The sequence below is a fragment of the Thamnophis elegans genome, chromosome 6, assembly GCF_009769535.1.
Source record: "Thamnophis elegans isolate rThaEle1 chromosome 6, rThaEle1.pri, whole genome shotgun sequence".
NCBI lineage: Eukaryota > Metazoa > Chordata > Lepidosauria > Squamata > Colubridae > Thamnophis > Thamnophis elegans.
The window spans coordinates 37,344,548-37,365,616 of record NC_045546.1 but is presented as its reverse complement, the minus strand read 5'-3'; the positions used below and the strand labels follow the sequence as shown (position 1 = coordinate 37,365,616).

The 21,069-nt window shown below is 34.5% G+C and overlaps 1 protein-coding gene across 1 annotated transcript in view; it reads right to left on the bottom strand.

The window, feature by feature from the left end:
* Positions 1 to 16,422: 16,422 nt before the first annotated feature.
* EPHA3 (EPH receptor A3) overlaps positions 16,423 to 21,069 on the bottom strand; it is a 127,481-nt gene continuing 122,834 nt past the window's right edge. Inside the window, exons 15-16 of the mRNA XM_032219736.1 lie at positions 18,051 to 18,206; positions 16,423 to 16,528 (exon numbers count right to left, since the gene is read on the bottom strand). Of these exons, the coding sequence (XP_032075627.1) occupies positions 16,423 to 16,528; positions 18,051 to 18,206 (262 nt within the window). The remainder of the gene's footprint in view (positions 16,529 to 18,050; positions 18,207 to 21,069) is intronic.

Sequence of the window (21,069 nt, the reverse complement as noted above, 5' to 3'; positions counted from 1 at the left end):
ATGCTGGACCACCAAACCGGAAACATTGATGAGCGCTGATATGACTGTAATCAGTCTTTTTCTTTTAACCATCTACGCATCTGTATCAGTACAGAAGCTCGTAAAATATTAGATTAGCCACTTGCAAATTCACTAAAATTCTTTCTAGTAACAAAATCAAAATTTGTTTTTTTAGAAAATATTTAGTGAATTGTGAATTTCATCTCAAAATGGCAGAGATTCTTTCATCAAAGAAAGAATAGAATAGAATCACAATTTGATGCTGTAGAAAAAAATGTCAATTGGTTATCAATGATAACCAACATTAAGAGAGTCTACATACATGATGGCCAAGGTTTTTAATTGTTCTGGGAAGCTTGTTCTTTTTGCTTTCATTCTAGGTTATATACTGATTCAAGATTTATTCTTTGAAAAAACAAGATTCTGGAAGAATGTTCAACATTCAACTTGGCTTGATTTGTTACTTTTCTCTTTTTAATCTCTTTCTTGCACCTTTGAGTGTAAAGAATGATGTATTCAGTCATAAGTGTTTTTTAAAAAGAGGCTTTTATGTTGCAGCTACAGCAGCAACTGCATGCCATTAGGCCTGGCTAAGAATAAGCAAAAAGAAAAAGGAGGAATAATTACCTCTGGAAATTCTGAGAAAAAAAAATATTTTCAAGCCTTTTCTGCCCACAAGGTATTAGAAAGGATTTAGGTGGCGCATGAGCCGAGGTGGCGCAGTGGTTAAATGCAGCACTGCAGGCTACTGCTAGATCAGCAGTTCAGCGGTTCAAATCTCACCGGCTCAGGGTTGACTCAGCCTTCCATCCTTCCGAGGTGGGTAAAATGAGGACCCGGATTGTTGGGGGCAATATGCTGACTCTCTGTAAACCGCTTAGAGAGGGCTGAAAGCCCTATGAAGCGGTATATAAGTCTACTGCTATTGCTATTGCTATTTAAGCTCCCTGAAGGTAACCATTAACAAAATGGTAGCAGATGTGAGTGAAGCCAGAGCACTGATCACTTAAAGAAATAGAACTGATCTACTATTACAAATCCAATCCAATGGGAAGAATATATCTAAAAACAATTCATCAGTTTTGGAAAAAACAACATCCAGAATCAGAAATAATAGAATAGAGGCAAGCAGATAAACACATATATAATATAAAATAAAGAAGTAAAATAAAACAATTACAAAGGCCAGGGGTGGGTTTCAACCGGTTTGCGGCGGTCCCCGTGAACCGGTTGGTCGGCAAACCCAGAAGTAAGTAACTTCCGGGAACAGCGAAGGGCCCACCCGCCCGCCCGTGCTCCTTACTGGTCTTTGAAGGCTTCTGTGCTTCCACGCAGGCGCATGGCACATACAGCGCCTGCGCGATTCTCTGCGAGCAGCTGGATGGCACATACAGCGCCTGCGCGAGTCTCCGCGAGCAGCTGGAGCATCGCGCAGGCGCTAAGACGCATGCGTGAACTGCGCACGTGCACAAGGACGCCGACGGCCCCGTTCCAACCAAACCGGTTGGAACGGGATTAGCAACCCACCCCTGACAAAGGCCCACCTAAGACAAAGAAATTGAAGCTTTGCCAGAAGTAGATCAGACTGTAAAGGCAAACCAGGGAGAATGTTACTCCCAAACTAGGCAATATTCATTTGCCTTCTCTCAAAAAGAACAAAGTCCTCTAACAAGAAAACAGGAGTTGAACAAAGAATAAATGAGCATCTAGAACAAGCACAGAAACAACAGAATAAGATTGACTGCATTGAAGCTTGTTTCAAAGAAAATGTTAGCACAGGTATTAACAGATGCCAAAATTATAATATCAAATATAAGCACCAGCTCACTGCAAGAAATGAACCAACTAATGTACAGTATGGCTGCGGTTATAACTGAATAACTATAACTGAACCCTTGGATGGAAAATTAACAAGCAAGAAAAAAAAACCCAAAATGACAAAATGGAAGTTCAAAGTTGGAAAATGGGTTCTAAAGAAAGCATGCTAGAACAGGTTAAAGAAAAGAAGCGAAAAATGAAGACCCAAAAATACCTGATCAGAAAATATCTACAGAAAGATCATAGAAACACCAGAAATCATAAAGCAGCAAATAATAGCTAAAGCCAAGAAGACCATCAGATACAAAGCTAAAATTGTCTACTATAGAGACAATCTTCATTTTCAGTTGAATCAGATATGTTTCTACCACTCCATCAATGGAGAGATTGCAATGAACCAGTTGACACTACATTCTTAGTTTAGTTGTGAATACAAGCCAACACAAAGCAATAAAATAAGAATGCACCTTGGATAAAGGAGGTGGGTAAGATTTTTTTGTAAAGCTAAAATGAAAGAACTTGTAATAACAAGAAAATTGGTAGATAAAGAGACTAGGTAGATCCAGCACCAAGAGATTAACTGCATGAAACAGTGGACAACCTACCTAGCTCTGCAAGATCATCACAAAGATGACTATGAACAATAACATAACAAAGTAACAACAATGGTGCATTTGAATGTCTTCAGGAACACCTGAAAGCAAGAACTAGAGATACCAGAAAATGAATAAAATAATAGACAATGAAGAAACTAATGTGCTTTCAGACTTTAGAAAGTCTACTGCCAATTACCTCCACTAGACCGATACGATCGCATAGATTAGGCCTCCTCCGAATTCCATCATCCAGCCAGCGTAGACTGGCAACTACCCGGAGGAGAGCCTTCTCGGTGGCTGCTCTGACCCTCTGGAACGAACTCCCCATGGAGATTCGGACCCACACCACCCTCCAGTCCTTCCGCACCACCCTAAAGATCTGGCTGTCCCGGCTGGCCTGGAGTTAAGATTCTAACCCCACTCGAATTGTGTGACTGTTGTGTTTTTAATAATGATGTATTGTCTTTATGTTAGAAATTGTTTGTCCTTCCTCCCCCCCCCTTTTTTTGAACTGTGAGCCGCCCTGAGTCCCCCCAGGGAAAAGGGCAGCATATAAATAAAGGGAAAATGAAAAATGAAAAAATAAATATATAACTTTCCATGTAACACTCTAGATTTAACAAAGCAAAGTTAGTACCAATAGGAGAGGTGCCTTGGGTGCAATCCCAAACACCTGGAGTACTATTTGAATACCATCAGCATTGACAAAATTACCATCAATTAAATAGAAAAAGGTAATTTTATTTACATCCTGCAACAATAGTTTTAATCCCATCAAATAACAACATCTGCTTAACTTGTGTCCTTGGGAAATATTTGATAGGTGGATAAAAATACTAAATCCAGTATAAATATCTAACTGTGTGACCAACCATAATAATTTTAAATTATTAAGTGTATCAGATATTAAATCTTTGTAATTTTTTCCACCATTTCTTAAAACTGTTTGCCTAGAGCTGCTTCTTTTTCATTATCTGATGGGAAACAAAATGGGTTGGAGCAATCTTAAATTGAAACAATAAGCATTTTTTCTTTTTAAATAACTAAAACTTCAAATCCAAAGCTACTTCAAAGCAGTTGATTCCACTGAAATGGCGACATCAGGATAATGTAGGAAATTGGCAACATTTTCTCATTTGTATCTTCAAGTACTGGTACATGAAGATCTGAAGCTCTTCCTATAAGTTTCTTCTTAGAAACCCAGTCATTAATCATCATATATTATTCTGTTGTTTAGAGTTCGGGTTTCATTAACTAAGAAAGGTAAACATGCATGGCAAAAATTAATTGCAAAATCGACATTCGTTTGGATCAGTGTCAGACTGTTGTAATTCACAATGAATTAATTGAAGAGAAACATTTAAGGGTAAATGTGGATTAGGAAAGAAATTACTTGAATGTTTTATTTTTTTGTACATTGGTTAGACAATTATTTGGCTCATTATCTGTGGAATTTCATTTATAGTGACAATATCTACCTTTTATCTATACATATTATATTAAAAGGTTTAAGTTTTCACCCCTGTTCAGTAGTGCATACAGTTTTCCACTGTTCATTAAAGAACCGCCCTGCTTTCTAGAAGCTCAGTCACAAAATATAACCTTGTCTTCCATCACAAGCTCCAGTTTTACTTCATGGCCAAAACATGTAGCACATATCCTCAACATGCCACACACAATTAAATAATTTGATAGCTGTTTCCCATTGTAGACTCTTAAACGTTTGTGGATAGGAAAACAGAGCTGATACTACCAACCACAATTCACAGACTCAGTATTTCAATTACCAGCTAACAGCCATTGTTTGTGCAAGCATATGGCTGAGGGCAGACAGATGAACTGTCTGCATGTGCTTTTTGCACTACTCCTGCATCATTTCCAGATCTTCCCGTCTGCATGAAATTGATTCATTTTGTTGGCTGTCATCATTTTTCTGAATCTATGCTTATCTACAGTAAAGCTGGACAATGCTCTCCACCTTTGTTTCTATTACACTTTTGTCTTTCTTTCAGTCTGTCCTGCAGTGCTCGATCATGTAGATCATCTTTTTTAAAATGGCTTTTCTATTCCTTGACTATACCTCCCTACAGACCTTATCTTTGCTCAATCTACTTGCACATCTTCAGTTCTATTTATTTTTGCTTAGAGGTTGTCTTTGCTCCGTTTTTGCTCCAGATCACAAGGATTTTCACACAGATGATTTAGAATGGAAATAAAAAGCTGGATATTATCAACATACTGATGACAGCAGCTTTACATAGATGTTAAAAAGGTAGAGAAGAGTGTGCTGAGCCCTTTGGATCCATTCAAAACAAAGGCTGAAGGTTGAACCTCTGTCTTTCTATCAACACTAACTGGAACTAACACTGGAGAAAGGAAAAGAACAATCACAACATACAGGTGAAACTCAAAAAATTAGAATATTGTGCAAAAATTCATTTATTTCAGTAATGCAACTTAAAAGGTGAAACTAATATATGAGATAAGACTCATCATATGCAAAGCAAGATAGTTCAAGCCGTCATTTGTCATAATTGTGATGATTATGGCATACAGCTCATGAAAACCGCAAATCCACTATCTCAGAAAATTAGAATATTACATGCAATCAATAAAACAAGGATTGTACATAGAACAATATCTGATCTCTGAAAAGTATAAGCATGCATATGTACTCAGCACTTGGTTTGGGCCCCTTTTGCTGCAATTACTGCCTCAATGCGGCGTGTCATGGAAGCCATTAGCCTGTGGTACTGCTGAGGTGTTATGGAAGATCAGGATGCTTCAACTGCTCAGTGGTCCAAAGTCCTCTTTTCTGATGAGAGCAACTTTTGCATCTCATTTGGAAACCAAGGACCCAGAGTATGGAGGAAGAATGGAGAGGCCAATCAAGCACAGTAATCCCACGGTCATTAAACCAGTTTTTGGTGCTTTTGGCAAAAGGTGCTCTCATCAGAAAAGAAGACTTTGGACCACTGAGCAATAGGATTGCATGTAACATTCAAATTTTCTGAGATGGTGGATTTGGGGTTTTCATGAGCTGTACGCCATAATCATCACAATTATGATAAATCACGGCTTGAACTATCTTGCTTTGCATGTAATGAGTCTTATCTCATATATTAGTTTCACCTTTTAAGTTGCATTACTGAAATAAATGAACTTTGCACGATATTCTAATTTTTTGAGTTTCACCTGTAGGGCCATTAAACCCATGATACCAGTCTAGAAGGATACTATAATCAGTGTTGTTGAAAGCTCTGCAGAATGGTCAAGAAGAACAAGGTCAGATGCACTACCCTCGTACTATTCCTTCAGAGGTCAACTATAATCATAATTAATGCTGTTTCAGTTCCATTATCTAGATTCAAATTGCCAGTGAATGTGGTCCAGATAATACACTTCTTTCAAAGTCCTCTAGAGTTGTCACACAACTACTTCTGTACCCCCTCCCCTATTGAATATTCCTCCGCCGACGACTAGTGGAGAACTGCGTAGATCAGGGCGGGTCCGGCACCGCCCCGCCTACTTACAGGACTATGCATGCTCCACCCGCGGAGCATGCGCGGAACTGGGGGGAAGGGGTATTGAATATTCATAGGTTCTTTAATATGTATAAGCCATGCAAATGGCCTCACTGTTTCTTGTACTTCAGCACCTTTGTGCTGGCCAGCAACAGCCTCCTCCGTCGGGATTGGTTAGGACGCGAGGGAGGCTGTTGCCGGCTGAAAGTCTGGTTCCTATTGGTTGAAGCCCGAGTATATAAGGTTTGGCGGGCTAGTTTACGAACTGAATCGCTGTCATACTTATCTTAGGAATAAAGCTTGTTCGTTGTTCACCCTGTGGTCGCGTCCCTCCTTTCGAACCTCAAAACCCCCCACAAAAGGAAAATTAAATAGTTGGATCCAAAAATAATGGATCCAGAAATGTTCTTTTGAGGAATGGACAAATCATTGCTTCCTTATAAGCCCTTTTGTCAAAGAGCAATTTACTACCAATAAGACCCAACCACACATTGCCTCCTTCCTACTACTGTTTCTCAATTTATGGATATGTTTCTGAAGGACTCAGACCATGATCTTGAAGCAGGAAAGATGAAACATTATGCTTCATAGCAAGAAGCTCTATAGGAAATGAATTTGGCTGCAAAGGAACCCAACACAACACATTTTATTGTTAATAGTTTGCTAATGCAACCTAGAACAGGATAAAAAAAAAACCTTTATTTTATATTAATTGTCAGAGTTTTTCTAGGTTTTCAGATTTACTAGTCCTGGAATATCCAGCTATGTAACACAGTACTAAATAAATTATGCAAATAATTCCTTCATCAGAATAATCATTAGAAAATACAGAGTCATCAGCACCAAAAGAATAGTCACCAATGGTATTGCATGGGTTCATAAGTTGTGATAAATGGTGATGTTCCAAGCATATGTGTGAGTCTGTCATCCAAATTTTATCCTCACAATGACCAATGATAAAAAAAATTGGATATGCTTTACATTCAGAAAGTTTCCTGCTCAGTCCCCCAATCTCCAATATAATGGAGAAGAGTGATCTAAAAAAAATTTCTTTACAAGAAGTTGAAAGGTATTCCCACAGTGTTCCACCTTTCAACCTTCACAGTAAGAATAAAAATGTATTAATTTCAAGAGAAAGCTATGGAAGATTATCATTTAGGTATGTCTGATAACATTAATGACAAATAGAAAGGACCTAATCCATTTGAAAACAGTGAGAATGAAAACATTTGTCAATTGCAATGCAGTGAAGTACTATTGTACTTTAGGTAGATAACAATATATCTCCCTCCCACCCCACCCCTACACACACATACACACACACACCATCACCTTTCTCTGCAGTGCAGAGCTGATGGTTTCATTTCCAGGCTTCAAGGCATAATTAGTATGCACTGTTAGTGCATAGGTTCTACTGATATGAAAGTAAAATAATCTCTACTCTGATAGGGGTTTCATACTAAATCAGCAATAACTGATGTACCATTAATATTCAGTGTCTTACCACTCCCAGAAGAACAGCTTGTAAATCTGTTATAACCGAACTTTCACATTTACTTATAGTATCAAAGATAACAGCAACAAAAAGGTGTGCAGGCATAATAAAATTGCTAGATTTAATCCTAGCTTCTGCTTTATCTTTAAAGATACAGTACTTTGAGTGATCAAATATATATAAAATAATATAGGCAAGTGAATATACAGTGATCAGACTTTTCAAAATGTCAATGGAGTGTTATCAAACTCCCACTTGGACTAGAAAACAGGATCTGTTGAACTGTATCTAATCAATTCTTCTATCAGACTCTGATAATGATGATAGACTTATTCATGCTCTTATCAATTCTAGAGTACTTGCTTCTTGCTGCAAATTTGTAGATGTTTGAAGGAAGCTAAAAACAAACAAATTACCAGGATGATACTCCACAACTAAAAGTGCAGGATCATTTTAGACCAGAAGCCTTGAGGTGGTTGATTTTGTAGATGAACATGTGCTTCTGACTAGAATATGGAATTCTACACATCTTGAGTTTTTATGCTTAGGGAAAATGATGATGGAAGTGAGAAGTCAATGAGAAAAGCATGGGACTAAAAGAAATAAATATGGACCATGAGCAGTGGCACTAACTATGGGGAAAGAAAGGAAAAGATGCACTGAAGCAGAAGATTATGTACATATAAACAAAAAGAAGAAAGATAACAGGAGTCTAAAAATCAGCTGGTTGGAGAAAATTTATTTCAATCAAGAAAAATAAGGAAAAGTTATGTGACTGCAGAGAGTGAAAAACAGATGGCAAATCTGATTCTTAGCTATATGTCTTATAGTAATCATGGTTTTCCTACCTGTAAGCCTTCCAAATATGCAAACGTTATTCCTGTGACAGTTGTGCTATATGTGTAACTTTGTTTTAAACCAGAATGGATAGGCATGGAAGACACAAGCCAGGGAACTGTTATTGAGGCAATTTCCTATCCACCGATTCAAACTATGTCAATAATAGCTAATTCCATTGTGGCGATAGGAAAATATCTATATTCATTGGCACTGCCATTTGATCCCATTCTTGGGCCCGTGGTCCCTCAGTTGTCTGCAATTCTTTACCTAACGATAGGGACCAATCTTAACTGATGCTTGTTTGCATTTCCTATGTTTTCAATGCAATTGAAATTTACGTTTCAAGATTAATGTCAATGTTTTCCAACAAGATCATTATTCTTCACTCTGCCAATTCTATAATGGGACCAGCATATTTGTGATAATAACGCCAATAGAATAATGAATTATTTGTGTTCATATGAACGGTTCGTAATATTGCGATTACAGATCACTCTTAATAAACCTTTTTCTGTAAATCCTATTATGGTAATCAATGGTAACAACCTACATAAATGATTTTCTTTGTTTATATCAAATTCTTTCCCTAGGTCAGAAAACTTCAATTTCTGCAGGCCAGAAGGAAGTTCACTGAGACATTTTCAAATTCTAGGCTGTACTAATCTATAATATTCATTTTCTCCTTCATAATAATTTCAAATTAAATTTTCTTACTATAAAAACAAACATAATTTATATGAGAAATATCAAAAATAAGTATTCTACATTTTTTTCTTGCATTTTGTGTACTTGGCATATTTTTTTCTATTGAACATAGATAAATCAGATTAATTTTAGTATTACTTAATTTCATGTAAATATATTGACTGGGAAGCTGAAAAAATGTTTAAATGGCTAATGTCAGTAGTGCTACAAACAAGAAATAGAAACATAGCACAAATTTATTAGCAATAACCCCATCATCTATCACAAATGATAATATTATTAATTTTTTATATTTTAATCCACAAGGACAAAATAATCCATGATTTTATTTTATTTTTTCAGTGACATAATTTAGACTGAAAAATGTCCAATGAATTTGATGGCTATATGAGGATTTGAACATTAATTTCCCCTACTTTAGACCAGCAGTCTAATTACTACAATATACTGTTTGTCATTGCACTGGGGATATTTCCATGTTTATATGCCTGTGTTACACACTGTGGTTACTAGCTTAATAGCTGTCTTTAATTTAAATCTTGCAGACACTTTACATAATTATTTTACTTTCCAAACCCATTTTGTTCTGAGCAAAAACATATGATACACTGCTCCTATTTCAGTTACATTTTCTCAGCTGAAACCCTTGGGGTTAGATTAACAGTACAACCATGATTTCTTGTGACTAAGTTAAGCAAACAAGAATGCATTGATCAATGCTTTAACTTTTGGCTGATATTTGGTCCCTGTCCATACATTCTTTTCCATGCATACATGAAATTTCCAATGTATCCCCTGTGACTGCTAATATTTTTATTCAGAAGAGGATATAAATGTTCTTTTTGCTTTAAAGTGGCAAGTTCTGCTCAAAAGACACATCTCAATGCGTCAATGAGCATACAAAGTTGTTCTTGCTCTTATATTAACATAGAATGTTCCAGATGTACGGCTGGCACAAAGAAAATGTAATATGTTTCAATACTGTAACAATTTAACTGACTTCTTTCAGATACTTTCTGGTTTTTTTATTATATTTTGGGTCTATGCATTCATTAATCAGGGGAAAGTACAACTATTTCTCTTTCCCTGCTCCCAAAGCTTTTTATTTCATTTTTAACTACTTCAGATGGAACTTGTTTTTCCTTGACCATTGTCACAGAGACCTGAATTGCTTTTAGAAAGAAGCTAAAAAGAAAGTCAACTTATATTAACAAATAGAAAAGTAAGCAAGTTATAAATGAACACTACTTTTACATTCTGATGCTTCATGCAAATTACTGATCAGATTTTTCATAGCATTATACAATGTATGGGGCCCAATGACTTAGCATCCCATAAAGATGCTGAGCTTGTTAGCCAAAAAGCTGAAAGCCTGGGTTCGAGACCCAAGTACTGCATGACAGAGTGAGCTCGTTACTTGCCCCAGCTTCCGCCCACCTAGCAATTCAAAAGCATGCAAATGTGAGTAGATAAATAGGTACCACTTCAGTGGGAAGGTAATAGCGTTCTACCATATGTGCCTTGGCATATAGTCATGCTGGCCACATGATCACGGAGATGTCTTCGGACAGCGCCAGCTCTTCAGCTTTGAAATGGAGATGAGCACTGCCCTAGAGTCGGGAATGACTAGCACATATGTGCGAGAGGAACCTTTACCTAGAGCAGCATATAAAAGATAGCTTGCCAGAATATGAAACACCCCAGAAAGCTGATTAGGAGATGGGCATCTATATAAATTGTACACATAAGTAATTGATAAAATATTTAAATTCAATTACTATCCATTGAACCTAACTAAAACTGGTAATATTCCAGTAATGACTTTAAAAGATTGGTAAAAATATATAGGGAATGTTTGCAAGTTCACCCTATACTTATAGAGAAAAGGAAGTATTGTGGCTGTCTGAACACTGGATTAAAGAAACCATAGAGCCAACATTGGTATTATCGCTATCTCTGCTTACCATAGCTCATCCATATTTCCACTGTGACATCTTTAAATTTACAATAAAACTAACAAATAATTCAGACAGTTCCATTGTCAGAGAAACTTACACCTTCTGATTCTTCTTGCCATATTATCACAAGAACTATTTTTTTTTTGCAATTATTCATATCTTATAGCAGTTTGCATCATAAATTTGGTTAACAATAAATGGAGAATAGCTCTGGAATATAATAGATAAAAGAACTATAACTGAAAAGTCTTAGCAGGAAAGCTGTGGAAAACTTTGTCATATTGAATTGAGTGAAATGAGTCAACACAGGGCACGTTTTTCAATTTGATTCGTTTTATTTGATCTGAGCCCTAAAATGTTCCATTGTGCATGCACAAGAAAACCAATTTTCCAAATCAAATCAGAAAATAGAATTGATCCTAATTAATTCAATTTGATTTGACTTCCTCTATTGAACTGTAATCATGAATTAGAATCAAACTGAACTGCTTTTCTGAACTGAATCAGTCTAATAAATGAGACTGGATATGATTTGTACCTTTCTGGTTACATGTAGGCCCATTATAAAGGTTCAAGATCCTATCTTGATTAAGTCTTTTATTGTGTTAATGTAGAAGAATTTTTTATAAAGTGAATTATATATGTTCATCGTATTTTGGTACTCCAAAGAATCCTTTAGGAAGGCAAGGAAAAGCCAATAAACCTTCCATCTTGTCGTAAACATCCAAAGGAAAATTAATATTATGAATCTGTGTTTCCTATTGAGGAAGTCTTGATGATTAGTAAGAATATTACAATAAATATATCTACATAGCTGAAGAGTAAATTTAATCATTTGTGAATTGTACATTTTAAAGAGAAAATTTATTATTTATTAACAACAACAACAACAACAAAAACTAGTAAAGTAAACTTGGCTTACCTTTCTATGTCATCCTAATCAGTGATTTATAAAATTTTACTTAGTACAAAAGGAAATTGATACATTTAAAAGGAAGTACATACCTTACTCTATTGTTTTGGTTGTATTTTCATAATGGCTTCAATGGGAATGATATAATTCAATTAATCAGTCATTGAAAACTATATAAATGCTTTAGGAGAGTGAAAGCAACATGCTTCTACAAAAGTGCTGTGCACATTTCACTTAAATTGCCAATTCAGATAAATGAATGAATACAGCATGATCATCACAGTGTTGCTAGACTTTCCTTGGTTATACAGGATAATTGTATTATTATAAAATAAAATATTATAAAGGAAGCTATGGCTTTTCTTCTTTACAGTTTTACTCATTTAGGTCAAGATAAATTATACGTTCTAGGAAATATTTGTAAGTTTAAACATAACCTCTGCAAGTGTACTGTACATCCACTAGATAATATCAATTCAGTACTGAACATAAGACAAATATGTTTGTTCTGTTGTCACAATGCTTGTAACAAATATTATTGTAAAATGTGGACAATGCCATCATGTTGGCTGATTGATTTAAAGTTAAATGATTTAAAGGAAATGTTAGGTTCTTTGAACCAACAACTGGAAATTAATGTAAATTTCAATTTACACTGAAATCTATGTAGTTGTGTTTGACACAGAATATAAAGTGAACAATTGCAAGATATACATAATAATGAAAAACTATAGTATGTTCATACATTTGTTTAGCTTGGTAAAAGTTTCCTGAAGATGAGAAATGGATGAAGAAATGTTAAAACATTCATATACTGGTGGAAATAGTATGTGACCAGTTTTGAAGAATGAAAGTTTATTGAAAGATGAAAATTGCCTTTTTTATATGTAAGAAAAAACATACAAATAAACTGAACAGTGATAATGGAGTGTTTAACAAACATTTGTGATAAAATAATACCAACAAGAGAACATATGTGGCTCATGGTTGAATTGTTCAGTTACTGGTGCTTTTTGAGCTAGGTTGTTGTTGTTTTTTTGCACACATTTCATTATTTATTTAGATTAACATTTTCTGCCCACATATTTGTGAAAAAAAAAAGACTTACCTGAGATTTTATTTATATCTTTCAAAGTCAGTATTTCACACGAATAATGATCAAATTTAAACTTCCTTAATGCTACAAACAGATATTGTTATATTTAGTGGTGGAACAAACATTTGAATTCTCAAACTAAACATTTGCAGAAGTATAAAAGCAGTCAAAGAGTAGCTTATCGTCTTAGCACTTGTTGAATGGATTCATTGGAATTCCAAAAAGAAGTAGAAGTCAAAATACAAGCCAACGATAAAGTTATAAACTTCATATGAAAACTGAAATTTAGTTAGAAAAAACTTTGTCAGGGAAGGGCTGTAAGGTACAGGAGGGTATGATGAAAAGGCTGAAAAAAATTAAACTTAACTTTCTACTGACATATCATGGTTTGATTTATTTACTTTATATCTTTGCATGGCGTCTTCAGATATGCTTCCAATAAAGCATATCTGAAGACATCATAAATGCTTAGTTTTACCCAGTTAGGAGTCACTTATTTGTGTTTTATTCATGTATAATTTACTTTTTTGGTCAATCACTAGAAGAAACAGTGCCAGTAATATGCTTGAAGAGTGTAGAAGCCAAATTATTTTAATAGAAGCAGAGATTGACTTTGGTTTAATTTCCCCTAAATGTGATTTGTACTATTGAAGCTGTAGCCATTGTACCTAGGTCTAGCAGTAAGAATCATTTACAAATAGCCATATATAGCCTGGAAATTGCCAATGAAGCATCTTCATGGATATGAAAATTGAGATCCAATAAGAACATTCACAAGTTTTAACCTTATGGTAAAGTAGTTTAAATAATACCAGCTAATGCAATGAAGCCAAACCTAAATCAGAAACTTAGTTAAGCAGATGCTGCAAATTTAATGCAAAACCATAAAAACTTATGCAAGTTTTAAACAACCACCTCCGCGTTCCAATATGTAAAAATACTTTCATTATGTTTATTATAAAAATATAAAGGTTTCCACTACAAATCATTTTACATTAGTAACAGGCCATCTATATTTGCACAACATAATAAACTAACTGAGTAAGTAATGCTTTGAAATAAATGTTAAAGGTAAATTCAGATTTGTGAGTTCCAATTACATCTTTACATCTCGAGTTATTGGATTCTAAAGTACAGCAAACACTATGTTATATGTTAACAGAAATAAATAATACACATAAAACAATATTTTAAGATACAAAATCAATTGTTACATATTATTTGTAATGACTGTGGTTTTTTTTAAATTTTGGATGTAAATAATCAAAGGCAGGTCCTGTACAGGAAGATGGCCACAATTTTTTTTATTTCCTCTACTCCACAGTTAAAAATTTTACACTGCTAAGTTTACATATGTACATGGGATAGGGGAAATGGGGCCCTTCAGGAGTACAAAAATTGTAAGAAAGAGAAGACAAAGAGCTTTTTAAAAACCCTCTTAGGAGGAAAAGAAGCAATTCTCCCGAACAAACTATAATACCCATTCCAAGTAATGAGTATACTCAAAATAATGTTCCCTGGCATTACTAGATACTATGATAAAATAATAGTAGCTAAAATTTAAATCTATTTTCAAATTTTGATGTTGAACTCTTTTTTTTCTTTTATAGGAACTGAAAATTGATTCTAATTTTTCCACATGCTTCCACATTGCTGAGAACAATTCTGTTATCTTTATTTTACCTTATTTCTTACTGGCATGAATGTTTGCAATAGGGCATTAATATAAATTGGTGTCATTATTAGTATGAAAGCATTAACTTAATCCAATTCAATTTCTTTCAGAACTGTTACATCCTATCAGAGCATTTGAAGATGTTCAATGCCCCCAGAATGTTATGAACAATGAATTCATACTGTAGGGATAGTAAAATTATAGAACGAGAAAAGAAGTTCCATGTCTAACTAATATTTTTGCAATGTTACTTTATCCATTTCCAAATATCATTACATACTATCTTAGATGTCACAGTTTCTGCAAGTTTTGGATTACATTAAAATAATCGCTGCTAATTACTATGGTATAAAACAGAATCTTCAAAGAAGGCCAAACAGACAAAAAGGACATGAATAAGATGACTGTTCATTTAAATAGAATTTCATATCCATATCCACATGCTGCCTTGTAACATCATTATTTGACCTATATTGTGACCTGTAATTCAAAGTGAGAAAATAATATTTTCCAACAGATAGCTTCTAGTGTTACTGATCAAAATACATGGTAGGTAACTGTGCTGTGTGTGTGTGTGTGTATTCCATTGAGAAAGAAGATGGAAGAAATTCTAATTAACACAAGAAGCTAACAAATGGAAGACAATGTTGTTTGGACCCTTTGTACACAAGAAAATCCTCGTCTGGGAGCACCTAAGAGTATCTTTATTTTAATCCTAGGGCAACATAACCAAAGAATTCAACTATCAAGTAACCCATTAAATAGTTAAACATTTGATACACTCCAAAACTATCTGAATACTGTAACGTTTAAGTACATGCAATTAAATAGTTCCCCAAGAATATTCCCCATGTGAAATAAGATTGTTACATGGATTGTTCTGTGTTAAAAATGTTGTGCATGAAATTCTCCATATTTGTATAGGAAGTATTGTATGTCTATGAGCATTCTTGTATGCACATCAGCTCCTTTGTAGTGATATTTTTATTAGGAATAAAATCACATGAGTTTTATTGATTTTTTTTCTCCCCCTTAAATATTGTTGACAGCCAAAGTTTAAAGAAATTTGGCATTTGGCAGTCATTAATCCCAGTCAAAACCTATATAAATATAAACAAGAGGAACATTTTTAAAGGAAATAAATATGCATTTATATATATAAAAAGTTTTGTTTTTAAAGAACACACCCAGGACAAGTATCTGTGAAGTATTGCCTTCATTTTCACCCAATTGTCATTCAGATTTACCATCCACAGTCAAAAACATAATATTGCAAGGATATCATTGCAGATATGGCTAGACAAGTCTGAGGTATTAGCCTCGAATATGCTTACAAGATTTAAAGAAATAAAATGCTACGTGCCTATCCTTTCCTTATATTTTTTAAAAAACCTGTTTAATGCTGTTGACAGTCATTCCAGTCACAGTATTACATCCACTGTTTCTTTTGCCTTTTACGATATTCAGTCTATTAACATTTGAATGGCTTAAGGTTACATGGATTTTTTAAACTTTCTTTTTTCTTCCAAATGCATTTTATGTTTGAGCAGTCCATTATTACTTAGGGAAAAACCCCTCCTTCAAGAATAAGAGATATAAAATAAGTTTTTCATTCCTATTTTAAGGCAATTGAACTCTTTATGAGTCTTTTAATGGGCTTGAAATTTCACGTTTGTTGCAAATTGCCCCATTTTGTTGCAACAGTGCCTTTTAAGTCTCACAATTTTCCACACATTACCAGGATCTTTTAGTAATTTTTCTCAGTTTCTCCAGATGAGTCCTGAATGCTAGCATTTGGTAATTTAAACAGGAACAGGGCCATTCTTTGTATGCATTTCCAGAGATTTAATACTGCTAATAAGTTTTTTCTGTGGTCCAACAATCGTCACTCCAATTTTCTTCATGTCGCTGAAAAATAATAGTAAAAAAGTTATCTAAGTTTTTTTTGTTTTTTTTTAAATAAGAGGCAAGTGACACACTTTAACATGCACACGCAGTCACACATGCATATGTGCATGGACACGCGCGCGCGCGCACACACACACACCTAATAGTAATTACCTTTCTCTGATTCTGCTAAATATTGAGTGGAAATTTAGAATGGGAGATGGAATGAATCCTATCCAATCTTCTAAAGATTAAATGTGTCCAATTCCATTTATACCAACAATGAAGAAGTGCTGTTTCTTAGAACTTAGAAATGCATTTTGGGCATTTCTAAGTCCAAGGAAAACAGCCCTTCTTCTTTGTTGGTATAAATGGAATTGGGCATATCTAGCCTTTAGAAGACTGGATAGGATTGAAATATCTCAATGGATGTCATCTAGAAAAAGATTGAAACACACTTCTACAGTTTCAGAGCGCAGGATATAGGACAATGGATCTAGCTTATAAAAAATAATTCAGCAATGAAATCAATTACATAGAAATGTGATGAACTCTTCTGCAATAAAAAGGTTAAAAGAGATGCTGGAAAGCTAACTATGAGTGATGTGTTAAATTGGCTTCCTAAACTAATCAAGAGGTTTGACTTGGTAGGCAAAATAAACCTCTCCAATCCTAAATAGCTTAAAGAATTGTGCTGTAGTAACTGTAATATTTGTAAATAAATTTCAGATCTTGCATGACTTTACTGTAGTGATAAAAAAAATATGAGACAAGAATGGCAGCTGCCCTGGATATCAGTGGCTATTGTGCATTCTGTTATTATGTGGATTTTATAGCACAAGGTTTGCTTGTAATAACTATTACCATGTGGGTGTTTGTCTAAAGTGAATGAATTACTCAACTGATACTAGGATTCAGGTATGAAAATTCCTTAATCCTTATGATACCTATGTACCCTGTTAGAAATATGAGTGCTATTTGCATATTTGCAAGATATCAAAGTGAACAGAACAATATTGGAAAAAAGATATTGAAAATATCAAAAGTGTCATATTTAAAATACATTTGGAACCCCAGCACATGCAATTCATAACTTAAATGAAAAGTTTCATATTAGAATTTAATGGTATGGTATTCACAAAGGCTCCTGGAATCACATATATGCAACTCCAATGGTTATTAGCAGCTTGTAGATTTTTAAGACACTAACCAGGCTCCCCACTTGATTTGAAGGTCTTGGGGAAGAGTAATTGGAGATGGAGAACCAATATAGATTTTACTAAAGTTTGATGAAAATGTTAGACTACACAGAGAATATCTTTCAAGTCCTCCCACAGTGTTCTGTTTATTTTGGGACTTAAAGGATGACCTGGATTTTAGAAAATTATTTTTCACTGAGATTCCTTTCCATTTCCAAAATTAGACTTCAGCACTGAATGTCTATAAAATGTGGACTTCTCAGATAACTTTTACATTCTTAATTTGGGAAACTGAAAGAAAATTGAAAAAAAAAGTAATAATATATCTTTATTAAAACTCTTACTCTGAAGAAATATTGGCTATTGTATCACATGAACTGTATTCCACTCCTGTGAATATGTCTTTGCATTGCCCTATTCGAATACCATTGAGCCAATCACCTGTTGAGCGGAAGGGTGAGATTTCAATGCTACTTTGGTCCAGTAGGAGGTTTGATGGCCTAGAATAAAATGAAAGCAATAGTAAGACAAAAGAAATAAGCCAAGATTCATCTTCAAGCTAAATTTATTGTCAGTCAACACAGGTGATCTATCTGTATATATATATACACAGCTGCCAAAGCAGACAATATTTTGTTTTTTATTGTTTGGTGTTTTACAGGTTCAATCCAAAACATCAGGAGTTTCATATTATTTTGAACAGACAAATTTCAGCTGGTCAAAATATTGCAATAACGGTTTTGTCAAATTATACCAAATTACATCCTTGCTGTAGAAGCTATGCTTATTATCATTTTGTTGCTATATGCAATTCAGGGTGTTGTTTATTTCCCATAAAGCCTTGTAAAGCTTAGGGCCAGGCCTGGTATCTTAGAATGCCCTGTCCTAATACTCACATAAGCCAAATATATAGAAAGCATCTGTTGAAAGCTGTGTCCTATTAGGAGACAATTTGCAAAGATATTCTCTGAAAGGAAAGAATGTATAATTATTCTTCGGGCCTATACTTAGCTTTCCTATTCCTATTTCCTAGTCAAAAATTATTTTTTATGTTTACTTTTATTAAATTATTTTATGTAACTCTCATTGTCATTTGCATATTTAATACCTTCCTTAAAATGTATCAAATTTAAAATTTGAGAGAAATCTCTGAAACCTTCATCTAAAACTTTTGTAGGTTATGAGCAGATCTGTAGCTATATTTGTGCATTTCTAAATATCTGTGCTTTAGTAAGATTCCTTAAACATTTTAAATAATATTTGTGTTTTACAGATGACACAGCTTAGTTTTCTATCTCAATACTATAAGATTTCTTAAACAACAACAGCAAACCAGTGAAAGAAACTCAACATGAATTTATTTTCAGCAATAATGCTGCTAAAGGAAGACATAGGTCAATCTCTCTTTTCATTTTTGTAATCTTTTCCTTATATGATGCAGTCAACAAAATTGTTGACTCTAATATGAATTTCTGCCATTTCACCCAAGATATGTGGTACTGACACTACTGGGAGAAATGGTCCGTAAACATGACCAGTAACAGCATGTTATAATGGAGGTAAAAGACAAAGTTATGCTTTCTACAGCCCACATGCAGCATTCATAAAGTGAGCCTTGCAGCTCTATCAATACATCTATTATGACACCTCTCAAACCTCAGCCTACCTGCCTCATTTCACCTAATAATAGGACTGACCCTATTCTAAATTCCATAATTTATCCCTCTGAGTGCCCCTTGTCTCTTCACACAGTTACAGAGCTATTAAAAAGTACTGGATGGCACAGGAAAGATTTCATGTATTACATAATAATCCACATATTTCCTATTTCTCTTTCTCTCTTCTAAGGGGTGGAAATCCATTGGGGACTTTGCAGATTATTCTAAACATCATCATCATCATCATCATCATCATCATCATCATCATCATTATTATTGCATTAATATTAATAGCATAATATATGAATTATATGATATCAACCACTGTGATAAAAACCTAGAATGTGCCCATTTATGTAAGCACCTATTAGCCACTTTCTTTAATATGAGCTTTAATATGAGCTTTAATATGAGCTGATGTTTGGAGTTTTATTTTGAATGGCTTGTGACTATTAAATTGTTGAGGCTAAAGAAAGCTTTGAGTAGATGTGCAATTTTTCAGTACCACATATTCACTTAAGATTTCTGCCAGTTCTTCTAAATTTTCATTCAAAAATAAATAACAAAGACATTTCATATTAATCATATCAAAAGTGATTAGCTGGCTCCTATTTGTCTCATGAAAATGACACTTTTAATTTCCAATTTACCTGAGAAATGTCCAAGGTATATATAAAGCCTGGGAAGTTGTAATTAACCTATCCTGCTCCTTTTTTTAATGTTTTATTTTTTTAAAAATGCATTAATTTAAGAAGCTAAAAAAAGAATAAACCAGAGAAGGAACAAAAAATAAACAGGATAATAAAAATCTGGACAAACTATTTTTTTGTGTTTACTGATATTATACACTTAAATATTAACTAATTTTAATTCAAATAATCACAACATTGTGTAGGATGTTGCAACATAGCCAAAAGGCTACTTTCTTCCTTGGAGAGGACATCTGGACAGTTTATCAATGAACAGGAATTTGTTTCTTGCTGTGAACAGTCTGTGATGTCTCCTCATGAGTATCAAGGGAATGCAAAGCTTTCAGAGCATCTGCATTTACTAGCTTCTAGCCCCCCTCCTCCCTTTGACCCAGCCCCTAGACAACAGGTCTAAACATGAAATTTATGGGCTGGGTTATATGCACCATAAGCTCACACTTTTATTAGACAAATTAGATAGACTGCAATGCATGCAGCTGTAAATGATGTCCTGCAGGTTTCCACCTGATCTTTCACAGCTTTTCATAAATCAGGTCCTACTAGCGTCAGACTGCAGACATTAAAAAGAAATCATGGAAATTACATTTTTGCTTACTAGAAGTGCATGAATTTTAGCCAACATATTTCTCCAGCTCTAGCTTTGCCTTTCCTCTCTCCCACTTACTAGATTCTAAAATTGTTCTCCCTAGGGTGGTGCACACATATTAAGGTATTTTTTGTATAATTTCTATTAAACAGAACACTAAGCATAGCAGGCTGCATATGGTGTCCATAAATAAAAGGACAGCAGTCTACTCAACACTGACATTCCAGGGTATATGTTCAACCAACAGTCTCTTGCAATTGGCTTTTATGCACCAACCTGTTATGTTAACAGCTGGAATTAACCTTGTTCTTCTGCAGGAGAGCCCTGGTTTGCTGTCATTAAGATCGATGTTGCCACATTGCAAAGAATTTTCTGTCTTACAATATCATGTCTCGAAATAAACATATAC